The sequence below is a fragment of the Hyperolius riggenbachi genome, chromosome 11 (genome assembly GCF_040937935.1).
Source record: "Hyperolius riggenbachi isolate aHypRig1 chromosome 11, aHypRig1.pri, whole genome shotgun sequence".
Classification (NCBI taxonomy): Eukaryota; Metazoa; Chordata; class Amphibia; order Anura; family Hyperoliidae; genus Hyperolius; species Hyperolius riggenbachi.
The window spans coordinates 136,479,506-136,500,690 of NC_090656.1; the positions used below are offsets into that span (position 1 = coordinate 136,479,506).

The following is a 21,185-nucleotide window of genomic DNA, read 5'->3' on the forward strand; positions in this document are numbered from 1 at the left end:
GTTAGATTAGGTAGGTGCCCCCCAGTATAGGTTAGATTAGGTAGGTGCCACCCAGGATAGGTTAGATAGGTAGCTGCCCCCAGTATATGTTAGATAGGTAGATGCTCCCCAGTATAGGTTAGATAGGTAGCTGCCCCCCAGTATAGGTTAGATAGGTAGATGCCCTCCAGTATAGGTTAGATTAGGTAGGTGCCCCCCAGGATAGGTTAGATAGGTAGGTGCCCCCAGTATAGGTGAGATAGGTAGGTGCCCCCCAGTATAGGTTAGATAGGTAGGTGCCCCCCAGTATAGGTTAGATTAGGTAGGTGCCCCCCAGTATAGGTTAGATTAGGTAGGTGCCCCCCAGTATAGGTTAGATTAGGTAGGTGCCCCCCAGGATAGGTTAGATAGGTAGGTGCCCCCCAGGATAGGTTAGATAGGTAGCTGCCCCAGTATAGGTTAGGTAGGTGCCCCCCATGATGGAGGGGAGAGCCGCAGCCGCGGGGAGGGCAGCCCGACCTCTCCCTCCCTCTCCCCGGGCCGCCCTCCATGTATAGAAAACTACTCACCTCGCTGGCTCCAAGCGCTGCTCTCTCGCCGCCAGTCTCATCTCTGCCTACACGCTGATACACACACACACACTGCTAAACAGGAAGCAGCGTGTGTGTGTATCAGCTTCCCTTCGCATTACTCTGCACTCCGTCCGAGGGGGGATCGCATGGAGGGCGGCCCGGGGAGAGGGAGGGAGGGCTGCCCTCCTGCCCTCCCCGCGGCTGCGGCTCCCCCCTCCATCACAGCGCCCCCTCCCAGCAGCGCCCCGGGCGGCGGCACGCCCCGCACGGCCGTAGAAACGGCCAGTCCACAACTTCCGAAACAAATTGTGTCATGTGACTACTTACGTCACTTCACAGTTCCAGCGTGCTGCCGTAATGCTTCATGTTAGGCCTCGCTGATTGGTTGTCTGTCATCTCCATGCTGTGCTGTGCGCGCCACCACAGTACATGGCAGAGAGCGGGAGTTTTCAGGGGACAGAAACTGTATTGTTACATATTCGGGTGCACTTGTACCGGGTTTTGCAGTGAAGGTCTTTGAGGACTAGTATCCGGATTTACTCCTCAGGTTCGTTGCTAGCTGCTACAGTTCGGCTTCTGTACTGTATGATTCGTATTATCTCTGAGCTCATTGAATTTGTGTGTTTGTCTATAGTGTCCCTAACGTTTGTTTCTGCCCTCTCTTTAGTCAAGCAGAGTGATCACTGTGTATCTGTAGATCCTGTGTGGACCGCATGATTCATCGGCAATAGGCACCCGTTTTTCTTCTGGATCAGCAGACTGGTACCATGCCAATCTCTGAGAAAGCTATATTGGAGGAGCTGACAGTCTTCGGTGTCAGTTTTGAGGATGAAGTACCAGAAAAATGTAAGCTTAACCAGATTAACCTCTTGCTAACTTTGACTCAAAATATCTGGTGCTAGTCTAGTTTAGTTTAGGGGAGCCAGCAGGACACCTCATAGGGAAATTCTGCTCCTCATAGGAAAAAATTGGGTGGAGAGCACCCTCTCGAACTGCTAGTTTCAGGTTGCAGTAAACTACGCCCACACTATTTGGCCAATCACAATGCTTTAGAGGGTGCTGTGATTGAAGAACTGCTCCGAATGAAGTTTCCTGCTGTGTCACCTAAACAAGACTAGCGCCAAATAGCCATCAATTGCAGTTGTAAAGATGATGTTTATTATTTGTATTAATTATTATTTAACCCTTTTGGACCAGACAGCTCTTGCCTCAGAGCTGTCCTTTCCTTGTTGTGCCCTGTGATTACTGTGATTGGCTCTCCGTAATCACAGAGTTAGGTGCCAATAAAATTATCACTGAGACAGCAGAGTGAGTTGTTGCGGCCATGAATATTTCGAATCTACGTCCTGTCAGAGCTGCTCAGCCACCAGCAGGATGTAGATTCCAACTGCAGTATGTCAGTACAGAACCAGCTAAAGAGTACCTAAGCTTGAAATAACAGAATGACAGGCTATGTCTTAATGTGGACTGAAGGGAGGGGAAGGGGGGTGGGGTAAATATGCACCTGCCCTGATGTCTTCAGGCTACAGGTGATGCTCTACTCTCCTCCTCGGCTGCACAGTTGCAGCTGTGTTTCCAAAGACTGCCAAAGCTCCTTGGAAACCTCCACCTGCATTGCCCGGCCTGCCCCCAGTTTGGCAGCCACCAATTTGGCAGCGGTTGTACTGCGCATGTGCGGCCCCTGGCAGAACACCCCTGGCTATGGGAGCGTGTGCTACTGGACAAATTTAACAAGGCAGTGGAGGATTGGGGAAGCCCACAGCTTGAAGGGGGCTGAAGAAAACCCCAGGTAAGTATCAATTCTTTTATTTACTTGGTCTTGGGTACACTTTAATACAGAGCATGACATGAAACCTGGATGTTCAAGAGGGTGCTGTCCTCCCAATCATGTTAGTGGAATTTCCCCATGGATTTTCTCACTTGCTTGCCTCAACCATACTAGCGTCTAAGTGTGCACAATTTTATGTTGCTTTGCAGAGTATGCTGAAAATTCACTTCAGATGTTCAGCCTTCTAGACTTTTTTTTTTTTTATGTGTGTAGTAAATATGCATTATTTAGCAATGTATAATGGTTTGGGAATTGCACATCTGTACTTTTTACGATATTTATTACAATTACCATGGTTATTTCATGCTCACTGTTGTGCGGCATCTGGTGTCTTGCAGCACTCATGGGCTTTGCTGTTTACTTCCTGGTTGTCCTCGGAGGTCTGGGCGCATGCGTGTGCGGGTACGCAATAGCTTGCATGGGAAGGTACGCGTTCACGCTGGTAATGTGGACGTGTATGTGCATGCGTAACTTTCAAATCTCGTGCTCAAACGAGCAGCCGTCTATTTAAGCCAGCCCCATCTTGTAACCAGTGCTGACAATTCGTTTTCAGCTCTGGTTAACATTAGCTTGTGCTTACCTGCCTTCCTGTTTGATTACCTGTGTTTGACCCGACTTGTTCCTGACTATCTGTGATCTCTGGTATCCTGACCCTTGGCTTCTTTCACCCGACTAAGGCTGCTATCCGCCTGCCCCGATCCCTGGCTTGTTCACTGACCTCGATTGCTTGCTGCCTGTCCTGACCTCTGGCCTGTTTACCGACTACGATTTACGTCTCTTCCTGTGAAGCTTGTTCCTTCTGATCCTGAATACCATCTCCTTACTGCAGTGTCAATTGTTCTCCAAACCACTGTGGGGTTATCTGGGGCACAACCTGGTGGGCACTAGGCAGCTCAAAGTCCATCGGCCCTTACGGGCCGTTTTGGTGAAAACCCGTGGTCACTTAGACTCTGTGCCTGTGTGAGGATCTATGTGGTGATGATATGTACGGTAATATGCAGAACATGGCAGCCATATTGTAGCTTGTGGAAGCCATATTTTCACATTTTCTTTCTGTGTCATGTGTATGTCTGCTAAAACCCAGTCTGGCTTTGGGGGGGAAGCTGTGATTGTCTGTATGTCAATGACAACTACATTTGCATTTAGTCCCTCTGGTAGCAGGGTGCTGCTAATTAGCAGCCACTTGGCAAAGAATAGTCTGGGTCTGCATGGCTTTTGAACTCTGTGTACATGTAGACAGCCCATTGTCCCAATATACAAATCAGGACCAACTGAGTCTGGAAACGTCAAAGGGTAACAGGAAAACTACTATTGTCTGCATTGAATAGATCAATTAGGGACTGTCTACCTAGCCTCTAATTAAGAGATGACTTAGTCAATAGCCAGTCAGGCCCTTACCTTTGATCCGTTAGGAAATACTGTCAATGTGTTTGTCACCTGGAGTAGGGAAGTCCATTTGATGTGTGTTAAGATACAAATGTCTGTGGTCTGAATATTGGGCTGGAAGCGTTTGAGTGTTTTGAAGTCGGCAAAGATCAAAAGTGGGATAGGAAAAACCTTTGAAGTTGCGTGTCACAGCCAGAGAGGATATGACAGGCTCCTGGATCTGGACATTTGAGTGGCCCCGGGCCACATATTTTGCTATAAACATCAGCTAGGATAGTCACAACTTGTAGTTCTTTGGAGATAGCAACGACGCTAGGACTAACCTGGTTCCTGACCAGACCGCGTGCTCCACGCAAACAACGCTCTGTTTATGCTGGTAACGTTTATTCCCGTTTTTATTTTATGCAAACTGTCTTGTGGTGTATCTTTGTAACTTTTATTTTGTAATTTTTAATTTGTTTTTTGTAAATCTTGTGTATATATTCTTTTCTGCATTGTTCCACCTTTTTCTGGAATATTAAATCGTTATTTAATAAGTTTGACTTCTGCTGTACTAAGCCAACGCTCATAGCCTAGAGAGCCTGCAGTGTAACTTGCGTTACAAGATTCAGTGCCTGATTGTGCCTTGCTACTGTACTATTGTACTGTGTGTGTGTGTGTGTGTGTGTGCGTGGCGTTCCCGTATTCGTCCTAAAGCGCAAAGCTGACCCAAATATGAAAACGCGGACTGCGTGTAGATTACTCGACAGCAGAGTGGAAGTGTCTAGCGGCAGATAGTGGCGGCAGTGAGAAGTGTTTGAGGGGTCACAGACTTGTTTTTAGCTTGAATAAGGCTGCTTCCCGCTTGATCTGGTCAAACCCGCAGTCGGGAACCGTATCTGTAGGCTTGCCGTGGGGCCGGTTACTGACAACCACCAACCCCCGACTCCAGGTACCCAAAATGGCTCCGACTCCGTAGTCTAATACTTACCAGGATTGTGGATTTGGTACAAAAATCCTCTGACTCTTCAGTTTATGGAACCAATGACTCCGACTCCAGGTACCCCACATTTCTCTGACTCCACAGCCCTGTCCCTTTCCCAGGCTAAGTGAGGGAAGTGGTTTTAGCTGGCCTCTAATAATTCTATGAATGGAAGTCAGAAGTTTAGTGTAAACAAGAATTTCTATAATTGTGAATAAACACAGTGATGTCCTGGTGGTATCAATTGTCCATTTATGACACCACTAGTCTACTTTAGGGGACCCAGCAGGAAACCTCATAGGGAGATTGGGATTGGGTGGACTGTTCCCCCTCAAACTTATAGGTTCAGATAGTAACTACGCCCACACTATTTGGCTAGTTACAACAACGCTTTGTGCTGCAAGAGGGTACTGTGATCGGAGAATGGTTGCCTATGAGGTTTCCTGCTGGGTCCCCAAAAGTAGATAAGCTCCTTTAACTGCACAATCATGGTATAACATGCCACAGCTGGAATGATGTGCATGCACTTAAGATCATGAAAGATAAACTCCGACCACAGTAAATTTCAGTGGGAATGTACAATATAATTTCAGTGCATGTCAGAGCTTACCATCAGCTAGTTGATAACAATCAAACGTAGGGGCATATGCAATTCACTTTTTCTCCTTAAGGTCAGTACACACGCCGGACTGGAGGCAACGACGGGTCCGTCGTCACCTCCCGCTGGGTGGGCATTCCAGCGACAGTCCGGCGTGTGTACAGTCTGTCTGCAGACTGATACGGCTGTTTCTGAGCGATCCGCCTTTAGTTTTCTCCTAGGTGATATTTTCACACCTTATCAATAACATGCCTTTTAAGCAACGAGCAAGCAAGAAAATATTTTTGACAGTACTTTTTCACCTACTTAGGCATTTTTCAATTGCAGAGTGCTGAAAGGTAATTTTAAAAGATGGTCTTGTAGGAGAAAACTTAAGAGAAAAAGTGAATTGAATAAGGGCTGTAGTGTGCTCTGGTGTCCTTTTGATGACAAGCTCCATCCGTAATTTAAATTCATCTGGTCCAGTGTTTGCTCTGTCTACAGTGGTAGTCTGTGCTCTCACGCTGCGCATCTTCAGCACTGATGGCCTCAGCCTTAGTGCACCTTCAGTGGTTGACTGGTGGCTGGCAGCTCATTTATTTGTACAGAACGAGCAAGGGAACACTGTAGTACATGCTATGTAGCTGGCTTACACCAAGAAGTATGCTGATTCAGAAATGTTTCTTGTTAAATCAAAACTGGTCCCAAGGGTACATACACACATGCAATTTTGATTGGCCATCTTTTTTGGTTTGTTTTAAAGGACAACTGAAGGTAGGGGGATACGGAGGCTGCCATATTTATTTTTAAGCAATCCTAGTTACCTGTCTCTCCTGCTGATCCTCTGCCTCTAATACTTTTAGCCATAGACCCTGAACAAGTATGCAACAGATCAGGCGTTTCTGACATTGTCAGATCTGACAAGATTAGCTACATGCTTGTTTCTGGTGTGATTCAGATACTACTGCAGCCAAATAGATCAGCAGGGCTGCCTGGCCACCGGTATAGTTTTAAAAGGAAATAAATATGGCTGCCTCCATTTTCTTCTCAATTCAGTTGTTCTTTAAACCTCTGTGTCCTCTTACACATATTTTAGACGTTTTGTTGACACTGAAAACTAATTGTATTTATGAAGCTGATAACTGTTTTCTTATATAACTTTAATATAAAAATCAATTGCTTTAACAAGTGTTGCACCAGACCTTAATATAACTGCAATTCTTTTATGTATGTAGTGGTGGAGCTGTGTTCCCTTCATCGACTCAGTGAGGAACAGATTGTCAATGAATGGATGGCCTTCAGTGCAACTCGAAAGTTGGAACACCTAACAGTTAATAATCTTAGTCTTCTGGAGCATGAGGTAAGCTGTGTGGATGTAGGAACAAGATAAATAAGATACTTAAACAGACTCTGAAGTCTCAAAAAAAAATCTTTTTATTTAAGAAATCTGTTTAATATGTTAGCCCTAACTAAACCGCCGCATTCCCGCCTAGGGTTGCCACGATATACCGGTATTACGATATATCGCGGTTTTATTGTGCACGGTAACAATACCGTGCACAATCACGTTTTAAGGGGCGACCGGGAGGGCGGGGACACGACGCAGCGACGAGCGAAAGAACAGCGGCGGGGATAAAAATACTCACTTGCGAGAAGCCAGCTCGGTCCTTCAAGATGTACCCGGGCTTCATTGTACTTCCTGTTCTTGCATCACATTTCCTTGAAACAGCGGCCCCTGGGTGCTATTACAAGATGATGCAAGAACATGAAGTACAATGAAAGCACGTACATCGGTGAAGGACCTGGCTGCCGGCATGTGAGTATTTATCCCTGCTGCTGCGTCCCCTCTCCCTCCCCCCCGGCTCTCTGTGCTGCAGCCACCTGTTTCTGGCTACACCTATCTCTGGCTACTTATGCTGCAAGCACCTTCTACTGACTACACCTATCTCTGGCTACCTATGCTGCAAGCACCTTCTACTGACTACACCTATCTCTGGCTACCTATGCTGCAAGCACCTTCTACTGACTACACCTATCTCTGGCTACCTATGCTGCGAGCACCTTCTACTGACTACACCTATCTCTGGCTACCTATGCTGCGAGCACCTTCTACTGACTACACCTATCTCTGGCTACCTATGCTGCGAGCACCTTCTACTGACTACACCTATCTCTGGCTACCTATGCTGCGAGCACCTTCTACTGACTACACCTATCTCTGGCTACCTATGCTGCAAGCACCTACTACTGACTACACCTATCTCTGGCTACCTATGCTGCGAGCACCTTCTACTGACTACACCTATCTCTGGCTACCTATGCTGCAAGCACCTACTAGCTACACCCATCACTGGCTACCTATGCTGCGAGCACCTACTACTGACTACACCTATCTCTGGCTACCTATGCTGCGAGCACCTACTACTGACTACACCTATCTCTGGCTACCTATGCTGCGAGCACCTACTACTGACTACACCTATCTCTGGCTACCTATGCTGCGAGCACCTACTAGCTACACCCATCACTGGCTACCTATGCTGCGAGCACCTACTACTGACTACACCTATCTCTGGCTACCTATGCTGCGAGCACCTACTACTGACTACACCTATCTCTGGCTACCTATGCTGCGAGCACCTTCTACTGACTACACCTATCTCTGGCTACCTATGCTGCGAGCACCTACTAGCTACACCCATCACTGGCTACCTATGCTGCGAGCACCTACTACTGACTACACCTATCTCTGGCTACCTATGCTGCGAGCACCTACTACTGACTACACCTATCTCTGGCTACCTATGCTGCGAGCACCTACTACTGGCAACACTTGTCCCTGGCTACCTATGCTGCGGCCACCTACTACTGGCTACAAGGGGGGGCCCGGGTCCAAATAATTGTACAATTCCATATACCGTCATACCGTGGTATTTTTTTTGACGGTTATCATACTGTGGAATTTCATACCGTTGCGACCCTATTCCCGCCGATGTACACTATCTAAATTCCCCCTAACTCGTCGGGGGGCAATCCGGGCAGCGCTTCAGTGAGAGGCAGAGTTCTGAGCCGCAGCTCTGCCTCTCAGCGCGTCTGTCAGCCCGGATAGCTGCCTCTCCCCCGCCCCTCTCAGTCTTCCTTCACTGAGAGGGGCGGGGGAGAGGAGGAGATCCGCCGCTGACAGACGCGTGTGAGGCAGGGCTGCAGCTCGTAGCCCTGCCTCACACTGAGGCGCACAGGGCAGCAAAATCCACGACCAAGAAAGTTGTGGATTTTGCAGGGGAGAGGGAGGGCGAGTTAGAGGGGGATTTAGATAGATTACAGCGGCGGTTTAGTTAGGGTAAACATATTAAACACATTTGTTATATAAAAAGATGTTTTTTGTTTTTTTTTTAAACTTCAGTGTCTCTTTAAGGGCTTGATGCAGTAAACTCTGGTAAATTTACCATGCACAGGGAGCGCAATGCAATTTTGCTGTTTCTAGCACCGGGGGAGCATCGGCCATTAATCCATTAGAGCTAGGGGTATTCCAGTATAATGTCGTTAAAGTAAACTCTGAAAAACATTCGGGTACAGTACCTTCCGCTCCAGATCCCAACCGATCTCCATAAGTCTATGGGAGCAACGCCTGGTATAGTAGACTCGGATATAATAACATTTCTATTATAGTAAACCTGAATTTTGGCTCCTACGTGATGCTGACTCTGGATATAGTAAACAGTGGGCAGCGCATGCATCATATGTCAGTGTAAAACCCATGGTTGGCTGCTCTTTTCATGCTGATTGCAGGTGAGATGATGCCTGATAACATTGTAAGACAAGAAGAATAGCACGGGCTCTGGATATACATTACTGTACTTATAAGCAGCCCCGGGAAATGGAATAATGTGAACATAAATAAAAGGGGATGCAGTGTTTTCCAATTCCACTTTGCAATCATCGATTAAAAGTATTGTCACAGTCCTTTCATGGGATTGTATGGACTACCAGGTATCTCTTCCCTTGTTAGCGATGATGCTCCTGGTAGCGTGTGGAGTGCAGTAAAGGCTACTTTCACTTGTAGTGCAGATCAGAGCGGGCCTACTCGCTGGAAAACTAAGGAGAGTGGAGAGCTACTGAAAGTATCGCCCGCGGAGGTATCAGTCACCTGCATTACAGATGTAAGTGGCTTATTATGATAAGCTGCATTTTGAAGAGAGGCCTCATGATTGGCTCAAATGTGAGAAGAGTTTTTCCAGGCCACGTCTTGCAAGTCCCTCCCATGGAGGTATCCGAGCCACTCACAGGAAGCAAGTGGCTGCCTCTATCCAGTGACGGCTAGAATTTTTAAGGAGCCCTTGATACTGTACAAGCAATTTGTCCAGCCTGGCCATGCAGCCCTCAGGTATTTCTTGACCTTGTAGTCCACCAAATGTGCTTGTGCTGTACCCCCAAAGGGATGAGTTGCTCCTTTGCAGCAGAGAATGTACCAGGGCATGCTGGGCCATTTCTAGGACAATTTCTGATATAGTAAACCACTTTTCCTGGTCCCTTGGAGTCTACTATAACAAGATTACACTGTACTGGGTTAACATGTGCGTTGCTATGGTAATGTACGGGGTAAGTCAAAAGACGCACTAATAGGTTAATGGCCGGTGTTTTCCTGTGCTAGTAACGTTAACATTGTTGTGAAGTATTCATTTCTGTCCTGTTTTTTCCTGGTATTTGTAGCTGCTCAGTTTTTCTCCAATTACGTTATTGGTGTCTTGTTTTTGAGCACCTTGGAGGTTCCAATTCACAACTGTTTCCCCCTCCTTCTCAGTGGCCCCATCTCATTTGCATAAACCATGTCCTATCCGATGAAGTTCTATTTTATTTCAGTTATTGTTCATTACAGCAATCCATTCTTGAGTTGTTAAAATGGTCATTTTATATGTAGAACTCTAAATTTTTTACTCTTTTCAAACTGGGTAGAATTTAAAAAAACTTTGTCTGCTTTCTCCTAGCTTATACATCTTCTTCAGCTCCTTCTGTTTAGGCTAACACACTCCCCAGTCTGGTGAAGAAGGCCACACTTTCTATTTCCTTTCCTGCCATCTTGAGACTCATATCTGTATTTACATTATACCTCGACTGATGCTTCTTCCTCAATTATCCATTTATTTTTCTGAAGTGTTGTTGCAGCCCATCATCCACCCTCAATTGCATTTTTCTTTCCCTTGCACCAATCTGTTCCATAACTTGAACACCTGAAATAGTAATGTCAGTGAGAGAGCAGTGCTGGGTAGCCCGTAAGTTTACAGTAATCGAGTTACTCTCATGTGAGAGCTTCACATTTAAAATAAACCTTTGTACAATTCTTCGTTTGTGGTCTTTATTGGGAAACCAGCGGCGTATAAGACAACTGGGCGTATAAGTCGACCCCCCCAACTTTTCCAGTTAAAATATAGAGTTCGGGATATACCGTATATACTCGAGTATAAGACGACGAGGATACAAAAAAATGCCACAACTACAACACCACTCATAGTCATGACCTGTCACAACCATACATGGGAAAAGTAGCATAAAGTCAGCAGGTAGCAATATGGGTAATATTTTCAGCCATTTTTGTGATTTGTGCACCTCTGCTACATTACACAGGCAAATCATTATAACTGGCCCGTTAATCATAGTAATGCATTGGTACATACACTGTGAGCCAACAGTTTAAAATCATCATGCTTATTAAAAATGGCACAAGCAAGGCTAAAATAAAGATGTCCCCCGACTGTGTCCCCATCATGTATGCGTTATAATGGTGCATCTTTAGTTCCCCCCGAGTCTCTTACCAGTGCCAGAGCAGAGTGATGTGCTGGTTCCAGGCCGGGGTTAGAATGGTCAGCGCTGCGTGCATCTTTGAGCTGTGCCCCTCCCGAGTTTCTTATCAGTGCCAGAGCAGAGTGATGTGTTGGATCGAGGCCGGTGCGGCTATAATTGTCAGCGCCGCATGCATTTTATCTGCCCCGACTCGGAGTCTCTTACCGAATGAAGGGAAGTGTTGGTTCCAAGCTGGCACAATGCATTGCGGAGCACAGCATTCACTCACAGGACCACGCTGGTTTAGGAGTCTCTATGACGCCCTGCAGTGGAGCACGTAATTAAAGGCGACACTGCAGGGCGTCATAGAGCTCAGACTCCTAAACCAGTGTGGTCCTGTGAGTGAATGCTGTGCACCGCAATGCATTGTGCCGGCCTGGAACCGAAACTTCCCATAAGAGACTCAGTCGGGGCAGCTAAAGATGCACGCGGCACTGACAATTACAGCCACGCCGGCCTCGATCCAACACATCGCTCTGCTCTTTCACTGATAAGAAACTCGGGGGGACAGCTCAAAGATGCATGCGGCGCTGACCATTATAGCCACGCTGGCCTCGATCCAACACATCGCTCTGCTCTGGCACTGATAAGAAACTCGGGGGGACAGCTCAAAGATGCATGCGGCGCTGACCATTATAGCCGCACCATTATAATGCATTCATATGGCGAGGGACACAGGCGAGAGATGAGGAGGCACTCCAGAGCGCCTTAGGGGACACATGTGACTCGAGTATGAGCCGAGACCCCAACTTTTTATGCACTTTTTGGACCTAAAATCACGGCTTATACTCTAGTATATATGGACCTCGCTGTATAAGACTACCCCTGTTCCAACTCACACCAAATGAAAATAAAAAATAAATAAATCATATACTGGTGCTATGTATGAACAGATACTGGTGCTATGTATGAACAGAAACTGGTGTTGTACTGTATGTGGTACCCAGTATATATAGGGGATTGACTGGTTGGATTGGTCAATTCTTCCTCTCCCTAAGCAGATTGGTCAGTTCTCTCTGTTTATCAGAGAGGTATGCCCATAAAACACGCCTCTTTCACCCTTCTGGCCTGCCGTGTATCCTATTTACCTCCTTTTCTGCCTCTCAGATCTCGCACGTGATCGCCTGCGCCGCTTCACTACAGTCCTCAGCAGCGAGATCTGAGAGGCGGTAACAGGATTGGGTGTATTGCCCGGCATCAATGACACCCAGCATATAAGACGACCCCCAACTTTTTAGAAGATTTCAAGGGTTAAAAAGTAGGCTTATACACCAGAATATACTGTAATCCATTTTGCCATTCACTGCTTTTTTCACTATTTATGTGGAATACCTAAATCCCATGCAAACACCTGTGATGTTTTTAATGGACAACAGAAATGAAAAGAATATGGAGGCTGCCATTTATTTCTTTCCTTTTAAACAATACCAAATGCCTGGCTGCCCTGCTGATCTATTTGGCTGCAGTAGTGTCTGAATACAACCAGAAACAAGCACGCAGCTAATCTTATCAGATCTGATAATAATGTCAAATGCCTGATCCGCTTCATGCATGTTCAGGGTCTATGGCTGAAAGTATTAGAGACAGAGGATCAGCAGGATAGCCAGGTAACTGGTATTGCTTAAAAATAAATATGACAGCCTCCATATCCCTCGCCCTTCAGTTGGCCTTTAAAATTCTGCTTCTTGTTCCCGAATTTTTAAGCAAACCTGTGGGAAATTGAGTTGAAAAAAAAGATACCTCGGTGGATCCTCCAGAGGCATCCCCTTCCACCTTGCTATTCCAGCGCTGGGAGCCACACAGCTCACAACAATGCTCCTGTACAAGAACAGGCATGGCCGCATTGTGCAGATGCATGATGGCTTATGCTTGTGCAGTAGCACAGAGCCACTGCCTGGGCTCAGGGGAAAAAGCCAAGCTATTTCGCCCCCATGCAGCTGAGCTCAATCGACAAGCCCTTGTTGACGAGCTTCTGAGTGTTCCAGCGCAGGAACGGCAAAGTGGAGGGGGCTGACTATTCAAAACCAGATAGTGGCACAGCAGTTGAGGCTGCCAAATACAGCCTTCTGTCCTAAAAAAAAGTAGAGAAGGTAAAACATTTTGTATATGCTGAGAAAACACTGCTCATACTATTTTAATATTATTATTAGTTGTATTTATAAAGCACCAACATATTATGCAGCACTGGACAATAAATAGGGATACATACAGTACATTGTAATAAGGGGTGACAGACAGAGTGGTAGCAAACGGTTTTACAACATAGCGCAAGGTTATACATACAATCAGGGTATAAAATGCGTTTTACAGAGACCTAGCAAATCAAGTCCGAGTTAGTCCATGAGAAGGGTGTCATTGCTGGGGTAGCAAAATTAAGGACTGCCCTGCCAAAGGCTTACAATCTAAAGGGTGGGGGAGGGACACATAAGGTAGGGTTGTGGAAAGGTTGGCTGACTGAGAGAGTTAGATTGTGGTAGATGTGAGTTAGACCATTTTTAAGGAAATGTGTTTTGAGGGCTTCCTTGAAGGAGTTGAGGGAAGGAGCGTGTCTGAGGGGGGGGGGGGGGTGGAGGGGAGTTCCATAGGGTGGAGCAGCTCTTGAGAAGTCTTGTAGGCATGCTTGGTATTGAGAAATGCGCGGGGGGGGGGGTGTCAGGCGGAAAACGTTGGATCATTTTAGAGCTGAAAAGTTCAGAGTCATTTGCAGCTGAAGGAAACAGATTTTATATCAGACTGTCATGGCTGCTATTTAGAACGCAGTCCGAAAAATTCAGCCGTTAAAATAAAAATAGACGCTGCTGTATGTCACTTATGTTCTGTCTATCGTTCGTACTACACATACAATTAGTCAGTAGTTCATAGGTTCATAGGTTTTGTCACAGGGCCCCTAGTGGCCGGACCGCAAAGTGCCTTCCAATCGGTTTCAGCACACAGACCATGCAAGCTGTGGTCGCAATTGGTGCGCAGAAACCGCTGGAATTTTGGTAGCAGACCGACTAGAAGGGAGCCTGTGAGTTACGGTAATTACAAATTACACACTATTTCAGGGTAGAACTGCCACCACCTCTGTTACCATGGGACAGAGGAGCCCACTGACTGGCTAAGTCTAGACCTGCAAATAAAAACGGTTAAACACACTCTATTCTGTCTAGCTAGTGACAATAGTAGCGACTCTGCAGAGACCAGGTTCAGTTTGTGCGGCTGAATAGCAGGGTAGCTGAATAAACAAAATGACATTAGCGTTGTTTTATTAAAATGCAATATAAATAATATATACAGAATTATTAAAATCAACAATTAAAGAAACATTAATAGCCAGTATGAAAATAAAAAGGGAGAAAATACTTAGTTCATGGAAATATGTCCTTCTGGGAAAACTCATAAAGTTCTTTGTTTCAGTTCAGTAGCAAAGTCCAAACAAACCAGGTGCCAGCATGTCCTCAAGCTGGCAAGGATAAAATCAGGATGATGTTCAAAGTGGAGGACACTGAGTTTGGCTCCTCTGCCATATGCCCGTGATCCAGTAGGAGGGAGTGAGGGCGGGAGCCACACACCCCCTTAGAATATGAGAGGAGTCCTCCCCTTGTCCTGGAGACCGGAAATCATATCTAACCATATATGGGCTCTATCTCACTGAACCGTACAGGTCAGGGCAGATTTACTAACATTTTCAGGTCTGTCTCGATTTACCCAGCAGCCTGATACCAAACATTAGGGGTAGGACCCCTGTGGTATCATCAGGGCACTTTCGAACTGCCTAACTGGCAGTCTTTACCTCAGAATGTTCTGAAACTTTTTCAGCACCAACGCCAGACCAGGCCCAGCATGCTCTGTGAGTTTGGGGGGCCTGCCAGCCTGGCAATACAGGAAATATGACACATATAGCAGTTTATGGAATATTATATACATCTAGGGATAACAGCAGGTCAGTTCTAGGTGAAGTCTCTTTTGAAGCTCAGGGCAGCAGGCTACGTGTCAGCTCCCCTGCTGGGATTGTAGCCAGAGAGTCTGACTCTTGCTCTAGTAAATTGGTTCTGTCAGGCTGCTTATCAACTTCATCTGATGGATGGGCCCTTAGCACAGCTGGGGGTGCCTGGGACACTTCTGCTGAAGGCTCCTGCCTTTTGGTGAAGGAGAAAAAAAACTGTCTTTTAAAATAAGGAAAGTAATTCTCTGATCGCTGCAATGACTGGCAAATCTAACCAAGGAAGCAATCAGAAAATTGACTGTGAATCTTCCAGATTCGCCTGTGTTTCTCTCGGCTGTTCCGTGACAGGTTTAATTTCAGTTCAGGTTTGCTTTAAGCACTTGTGAGGCTCCCTATGCTGATCAACTTTTACTAATCAGCACTTGTATTGGCCTGAGGAAGCGTGCTATGACCCGTGAAACGCGTTGCCTGTGCTTAATGAATTCTTTGTTCACTCAAAGATTTCGTCATTGAGGTAAGCTACCTCATCTTCCAATTTTATTGTGATTTTAATCCATTTTATATACGCTTGGGCTCCTCTTTTCCCATAAATAATGGTTGGGCTGTTGCTACAGTAGAATATATAGAGCATTACATATTTATGCTTGTTAAATAGAGAAATGTTTTATACAGTTCAGAATTGGATGGTTATTCTCTAAAGTAGTACTGTTGTATTTACTGTTCGGCCATCCAAATTAGTATGGGCCTGTTGAATCAGTGGCTATCTTTTTGCATTGAGATGTCGGTTGTAAAGCATGCTTTTAGTACATTCTTTTATGCCTCTAGAATTGAAACTCTGTTGAATATGGAGTCTTGCTTACAGGTACATGCCGAGAAATGTAGAGTAACGTTTTTCTTTCGGTCGTTTTGGGTCCCAAGGTTTTCAAGTGATTCCCTTTTCCCCACTTCTTTCACTCCTGTCTGTCTGTTTTAAATTGCTTGTGCGTATCTTGAGTGTGGCTCCATGGAAAATTCATGAGAGGTTTATTTGTATTGCTCTACTAGAATAACAGCTTTGGAATTTTTCAGCTTTTAAATTAACTAAGGTGTGTGTTGGTTTGTTACTTAGTTTACTCTTGCTACCAGTTTCTTGGAATTACATATTATATGGAAATCTCTTCCCTTTATATGTAACATATTGACTGTAAATATGGTATACATTATTATATACAGTTTAGTGTAGTTACCCTGTACCAAGATGAGATATAAAGGTTGACATACTTTTAAGTTACAGTGATGTGAAAAACTATTTGCCCCCTTCCTGATTTCTTATTCCTTTGCATGTTTGTCACACTTAAATGTTTCTGCTCATCAAAAACCGTTAACTTTTAGTCAAATATAACATAAATGAACACAAAATGCAGTTTTAAATGGTTTTTATTTTTTAGTGAGAAAAAAACTCCAAATCTACATGGCCCTATGTGAAGTGATTGTCCCCCTTGTTAAAAAATAACTTAACTGTGGTTTATCACACCTGAGTTCAATTTCTGTAGTCACCCCCAGGCCTGATTACTGCCACACCTGTTTCAATCAAGAAATCACTTAAATAGGAGCTATCTGACACAGAGAAGTAGACCAAAAGCACCTGCCAAGAGCCAAAGAAATTCAGGAACAAATGAGAACAAAAGTAATTGAGATCTATCAGTCTGGTAAAGGTTATAAAGCCATTTCGAAAGCTTTGGGACTCCAGCGAACCACAGTGAGAGCCATTATCCACAAATGGCAAAAACATGGAACAGTGATGAACCTTCCCAGGAGTGGCCGGCCAACCAAAATTACCCAAAGAGCGCAGAGAAAACTCATCCGAGAGGCCACAAAAGACCCCTGGACAACATCTAAAGAACTGCAGGCCTCACTTGCCTCAATTAAGGTCAGTGTTCACGACTCCACCATAAGAAAGAGACTGGGCAAAAACATTATGCATGGCAGATATCCAAGGCGCAAACCACTTTTAAGCAAAAAGAACATTAAGGCTCGTCTCAATTTTGCTAAAAAACATCTCAATGATTGCCAAGACTTTTGGGAAAATACCTTGTGGACCGACGAGGCAAAAGTTGAACTTTTTGGAAGGTGCGTGTCCAGTTACATCTGGCGTATAAGTAACACAGCATTTCAGCAAAAGAACATCATACCAACAGTAAAATATGGTGGTGGTAGTGTGGTGGTCTGGGGTTGTTTTGCTGCTTCAGGACCTGAAAGGCTTGCTTTGATAGATGGAACCATGAATTCTACTGTCTACCAAAAAATCCTGAAGGAGAATGTCCGGCCATCTGTTCGTCAACTCAAGATGAAGCGATCTTGGGTGCTGCAGCAGGACAATGACCCAAAACATACCAGCAAATCCACCTCTGAATGGCTGAAGAAAAACAAAATGAAGACTTTGGAGTGGCCTAGTCAAAGTCCTGACCTGAATCCTATTGAGATGTTGTGGCATGACCTTAAAAAGGCGGTTCATGCTAGAAAACCCTCAAATAAAGCTGAATTACAACAATTCTGCAAAGATGAGTGGGCCAAAATTTCTCCAGAGCGCTGTAAAAGACTCGTTGCAAGTTATCGCAAATGATTGATTGCAGTTATTGCTGCTAAGGGTGGCCCAACCAGTTATTAGGTTCAGGGGGCAATTTCTTTTTCACACAGGGCCATGTAGGTTTTGAGGTTTTTTTTTCTCACTAAATAAAAACCATCATTTAAAACTGCAGTTTGTGTTCAATTATGTTATCTTTGACTAATAGTTAACGGTTTTTGATGAGCAGAATGACAAACATGCAAAAGAATAAGAAATCAGGAAGGGGGCAAATAGTTTTTCACATCACTGTATGTCTTGTAGTTGCCTGGTAGTCCTACTTCTCTTCTGCCACCAATGCTTAAAGTGGTCTGAAACTCTGACATAACATGCAATAAAAATGTGTTTTCCTACGTTTTATTACTCATACAGATATCATTAGCTTTTGTGCACAAGTAATATTATCTGTTTACAAATTACAAGTTTTCAAAGTATCGTTTTTCTTACCCTGAAATAGGGCTGCACGATATATCGTTTCAAAATCGATATTGCGATTTGCGGCAAGGCGATTTCCTAATTGTCAAAGTGATGATTTTTTCATGCGTACAATTTTAAGTGTGCGGGCTTCTTACGCGTACTTTTTAAAGCATTCCATGCGTAAAATTGTTTGTGTTGGCCGTGCAGCATGCGCACTTTGCTTGTGGAGGAGAAGGTTCTGCACATCTCCTGTTCTGCACATCTCCTGTTCTGCACATCTCCTGTTCTGCACTTACACCCTGTCTCCCGTGGTCACAGTGTACTGTACATTTGCTCACTGCCCAGGATCTGTTATCTCTCCAACTGTCACGCAAACAAATTGGATCACCACCACTGCCCAGTAAATGGCCACTGCCCAGGATCTTCTGTGATACTCAGCTTTACATTTATTATTGTTTTGGTAAATTCACAATGCAGTAACATTTATAAACATGACAGAAAATGACATCATACTATAAATTTGATAGTATGTCATTTCCTGTCAATGCATTTTTGTAAATGTTACTGTACATTGTAAATTGAATGTTAAAGCTTGATTTGAAGAAAATTGTGAAAACATTGAAATTGCATTTTTTGACAGAAAAAAATCGCAATTAAATTTTTTCCTAAAATCGTGCAGGCTTACCCTTAAAGAGAACCCGAGGTGGGGATCTTAGAACGAAATCTATACACAGAGGCTGGGTCTGGCTATAGTGCCCAGCCTCTGTTGCTATTTGAATCCCCCCTAAGTCCCCCCTGCGCTCCACTCTCCCCCATAAATTACAGCCGCGCTGGCGACACGCAGCGTGTCACAGCGGACTGTATTTACCTCCCTAGTGTCACTCACGCCGCTTCCCCGCCTCATGCAGAGCGCCGGTCCCCGCCCGCGTCCCTACCCTCGCCGCTGATTGGAGGGAAGGACGCGGGCGGGGACCGGCGCTCTGCAGGAGGCGGGGGGAGCGGCGTGAGTGACATTAGCTAGGTAAACATTGCCCGACAGCGCGGCTGTAATTTATGGGCTAGAACGGAGCGCAGGGGGCACTTAGGGGGATTCAAATAGCAACAGAGGCTGGGCACTATAGCCAGACCCAGCCTCTGTGTGTATAGATTTCATTCTAAGATCCCCACCTCGGGTTCTCTTGAAAGCTGGCATTGCATATTATTATTTTTCTATTATAACTGCTTTTCATTATATATTAAAATCTTCTAATGAGCTATTCTGAACACTTTGTGTGCCTGAAGCAGAGACAATTTCTCAGTGTGTTTGTTTACATTCCAGTGTTTATACATTTTGTGTTTTAACAAGTGAAAAAGATACTGTTATCTCCAGTTTGCATGGGGATTTGAAGCTGAATAGCAGGAGAAAGTGCTTTGTTTAACCATTTCAGTGATGTTCTGCTAGAATTTTTTTTTTCTTGGATAGTAGCTTTCAAGTTTTGAGGAATCTCAAAGTAGAAATGCTGGCTTTCAGACCACTTTAAAGTAAACCAGAGATCATGACATAAAAAGAATCGATACTTACCTGGGGCTTCCTCCAGCCCCATAAACACATGCGCGTCCCTCGCTGTCCTCCCACGGTCTGCAGTTCACTTGTGGTCAGCCACTGTAATTGCTACAGTCATGCCAGTTTGGGTCTTCTTGCATGTGCAGAAGACCCAGACTGGACCCGACTGAGCCATTTACCGGGGCTGATCGCGGCTGAACGGCAGACCGCGGGAGGACGGCGAGGGACTTGCACATGTTTATGGGGCTGGAGGAAGCCCCAGGCAAGTATTGATTATTTTATGTTCTCATCTCTGGTACACTTTAAAGTTAACAGAGCACCAGGATTTTTTATATAATTTTAATCCCCGATGAGGGAGGTTCGTAATGAAAGTGTGGTTGGAAAGGTGGGGATGGGGTAAGCTTCATTACTTAAGAGTTGCTGGTCCTATATAAAAGTTTCATGTGTACACATCAAATACAGTCACAATCTGAAATGTATATCTGACTTGAAAATATGGTGACTGCTTTATTCCAGTTGCACAAATAACTTGTTTTTTGATTGGTTTATTTTTGTTGACTTAGCACTGCTATTGCTGTGCATATACACTCACCTAAAGTAATATTAGGAACACCTGTTCAATTTCTCATGAATGCAATTATCTAATAACCAATCACATGGCAGTTGCTTCAATGCATATAGGGGTGTGGTCCTGGTCAAGACAATCTCCTGAACGTCAGAATGGGGAAAGAAAGGTTGTGTGAAAGAATGGTGTGAAAAGGGAAAAACATCCACTATGCGGCAGTCCTGTGGGCAAAAATACCTGGTTGATTCTTGGGGTTAGAGGAGAATGGGCCGACTGATTCAAGCTGATAGAAGTGCAACGTTGACTGAAATAACCACTTGTTACAACCGAGGCAAGCAGCAAAGCATTTGTGAGGCCACAACACGCACAACCTGGAGGCGCATGGGCTACAACAGCAGAAGACCCCACCAGGTACCACTCATCTCTACTACAAATAGGAAAAAGAGGCTACAATTTGCACCAGCTCACCAAAATTGCACAGTTGAAGACTGGAAAAATATTGCCTGGTCTGATAAGTCTCGATAGTCAGAATTTGGCGTAAACAGAATGAGGACATGGATCCCTCATGCCTTGTTACCACTGTGCAGGCTGGTGGTGGTGGTGTAATGGTGTGGGGGATGTTTTCTTGGCACACTTTAGGCCCCTTAGTGCCAATTGGGCATCGTTTAAATGCTACGGGCTACCTGAGCATTGCTTCCGACCATGTCCATCCCTTCATGACCACCATGTACCCATCCTATGATGGCTACTTTAAGCAGGATAATGAAACAAGACCTTCAACCTCTCTGTGATTGCCCTCACTCCAACCTGTGAGTAATCCTTTATCCAAGGCATATGCACCAAGTGACTATGTTCCACATTTATTTTATCATTTATCATCTAACTCTAAAACAAGGAACTTTACTTAAAATAAATCTATGATCCAACTCTGTGTAGGAATGAAAGCATCTTGCACAGATCCCCTTTGATCTCAGCATGATTCCAGAAGA

The 21,185-nt window shown here is 45.0% G+C and overlaps 1 protein-coding gene across 1 annotated transcript in view; it reads left to right on the forward strand.

Annotated features, from left to right (window-relative positions):
* Positions 1-729: 729 nt before the first annotated feature.
* Positions 730-21,185, forward strand: part of POLA2 (DNA polymerase alpha 2, accessory subunit) — a 99,921-nt gene continuing 79,465 nt past the window's right edge. Inside the window, exons 1-3 of the mRNA XM_068261128.1 lie at positions 730-1,098; positions 1,219-1,397; positions 6,539-6,663. Coding sequence (XP_068117229.1) covers positions 1,319-1,397; positions 6,539-6,663 — 204 coding nt within the window. The 5' untranslated portion in view covers positions 730-1,098; positions 1,219-1,318. The remainder of the gene's footprint in view (positions 1,099-1,218; positions 1,398-6,538; positions 6,664-21,185) is intronic.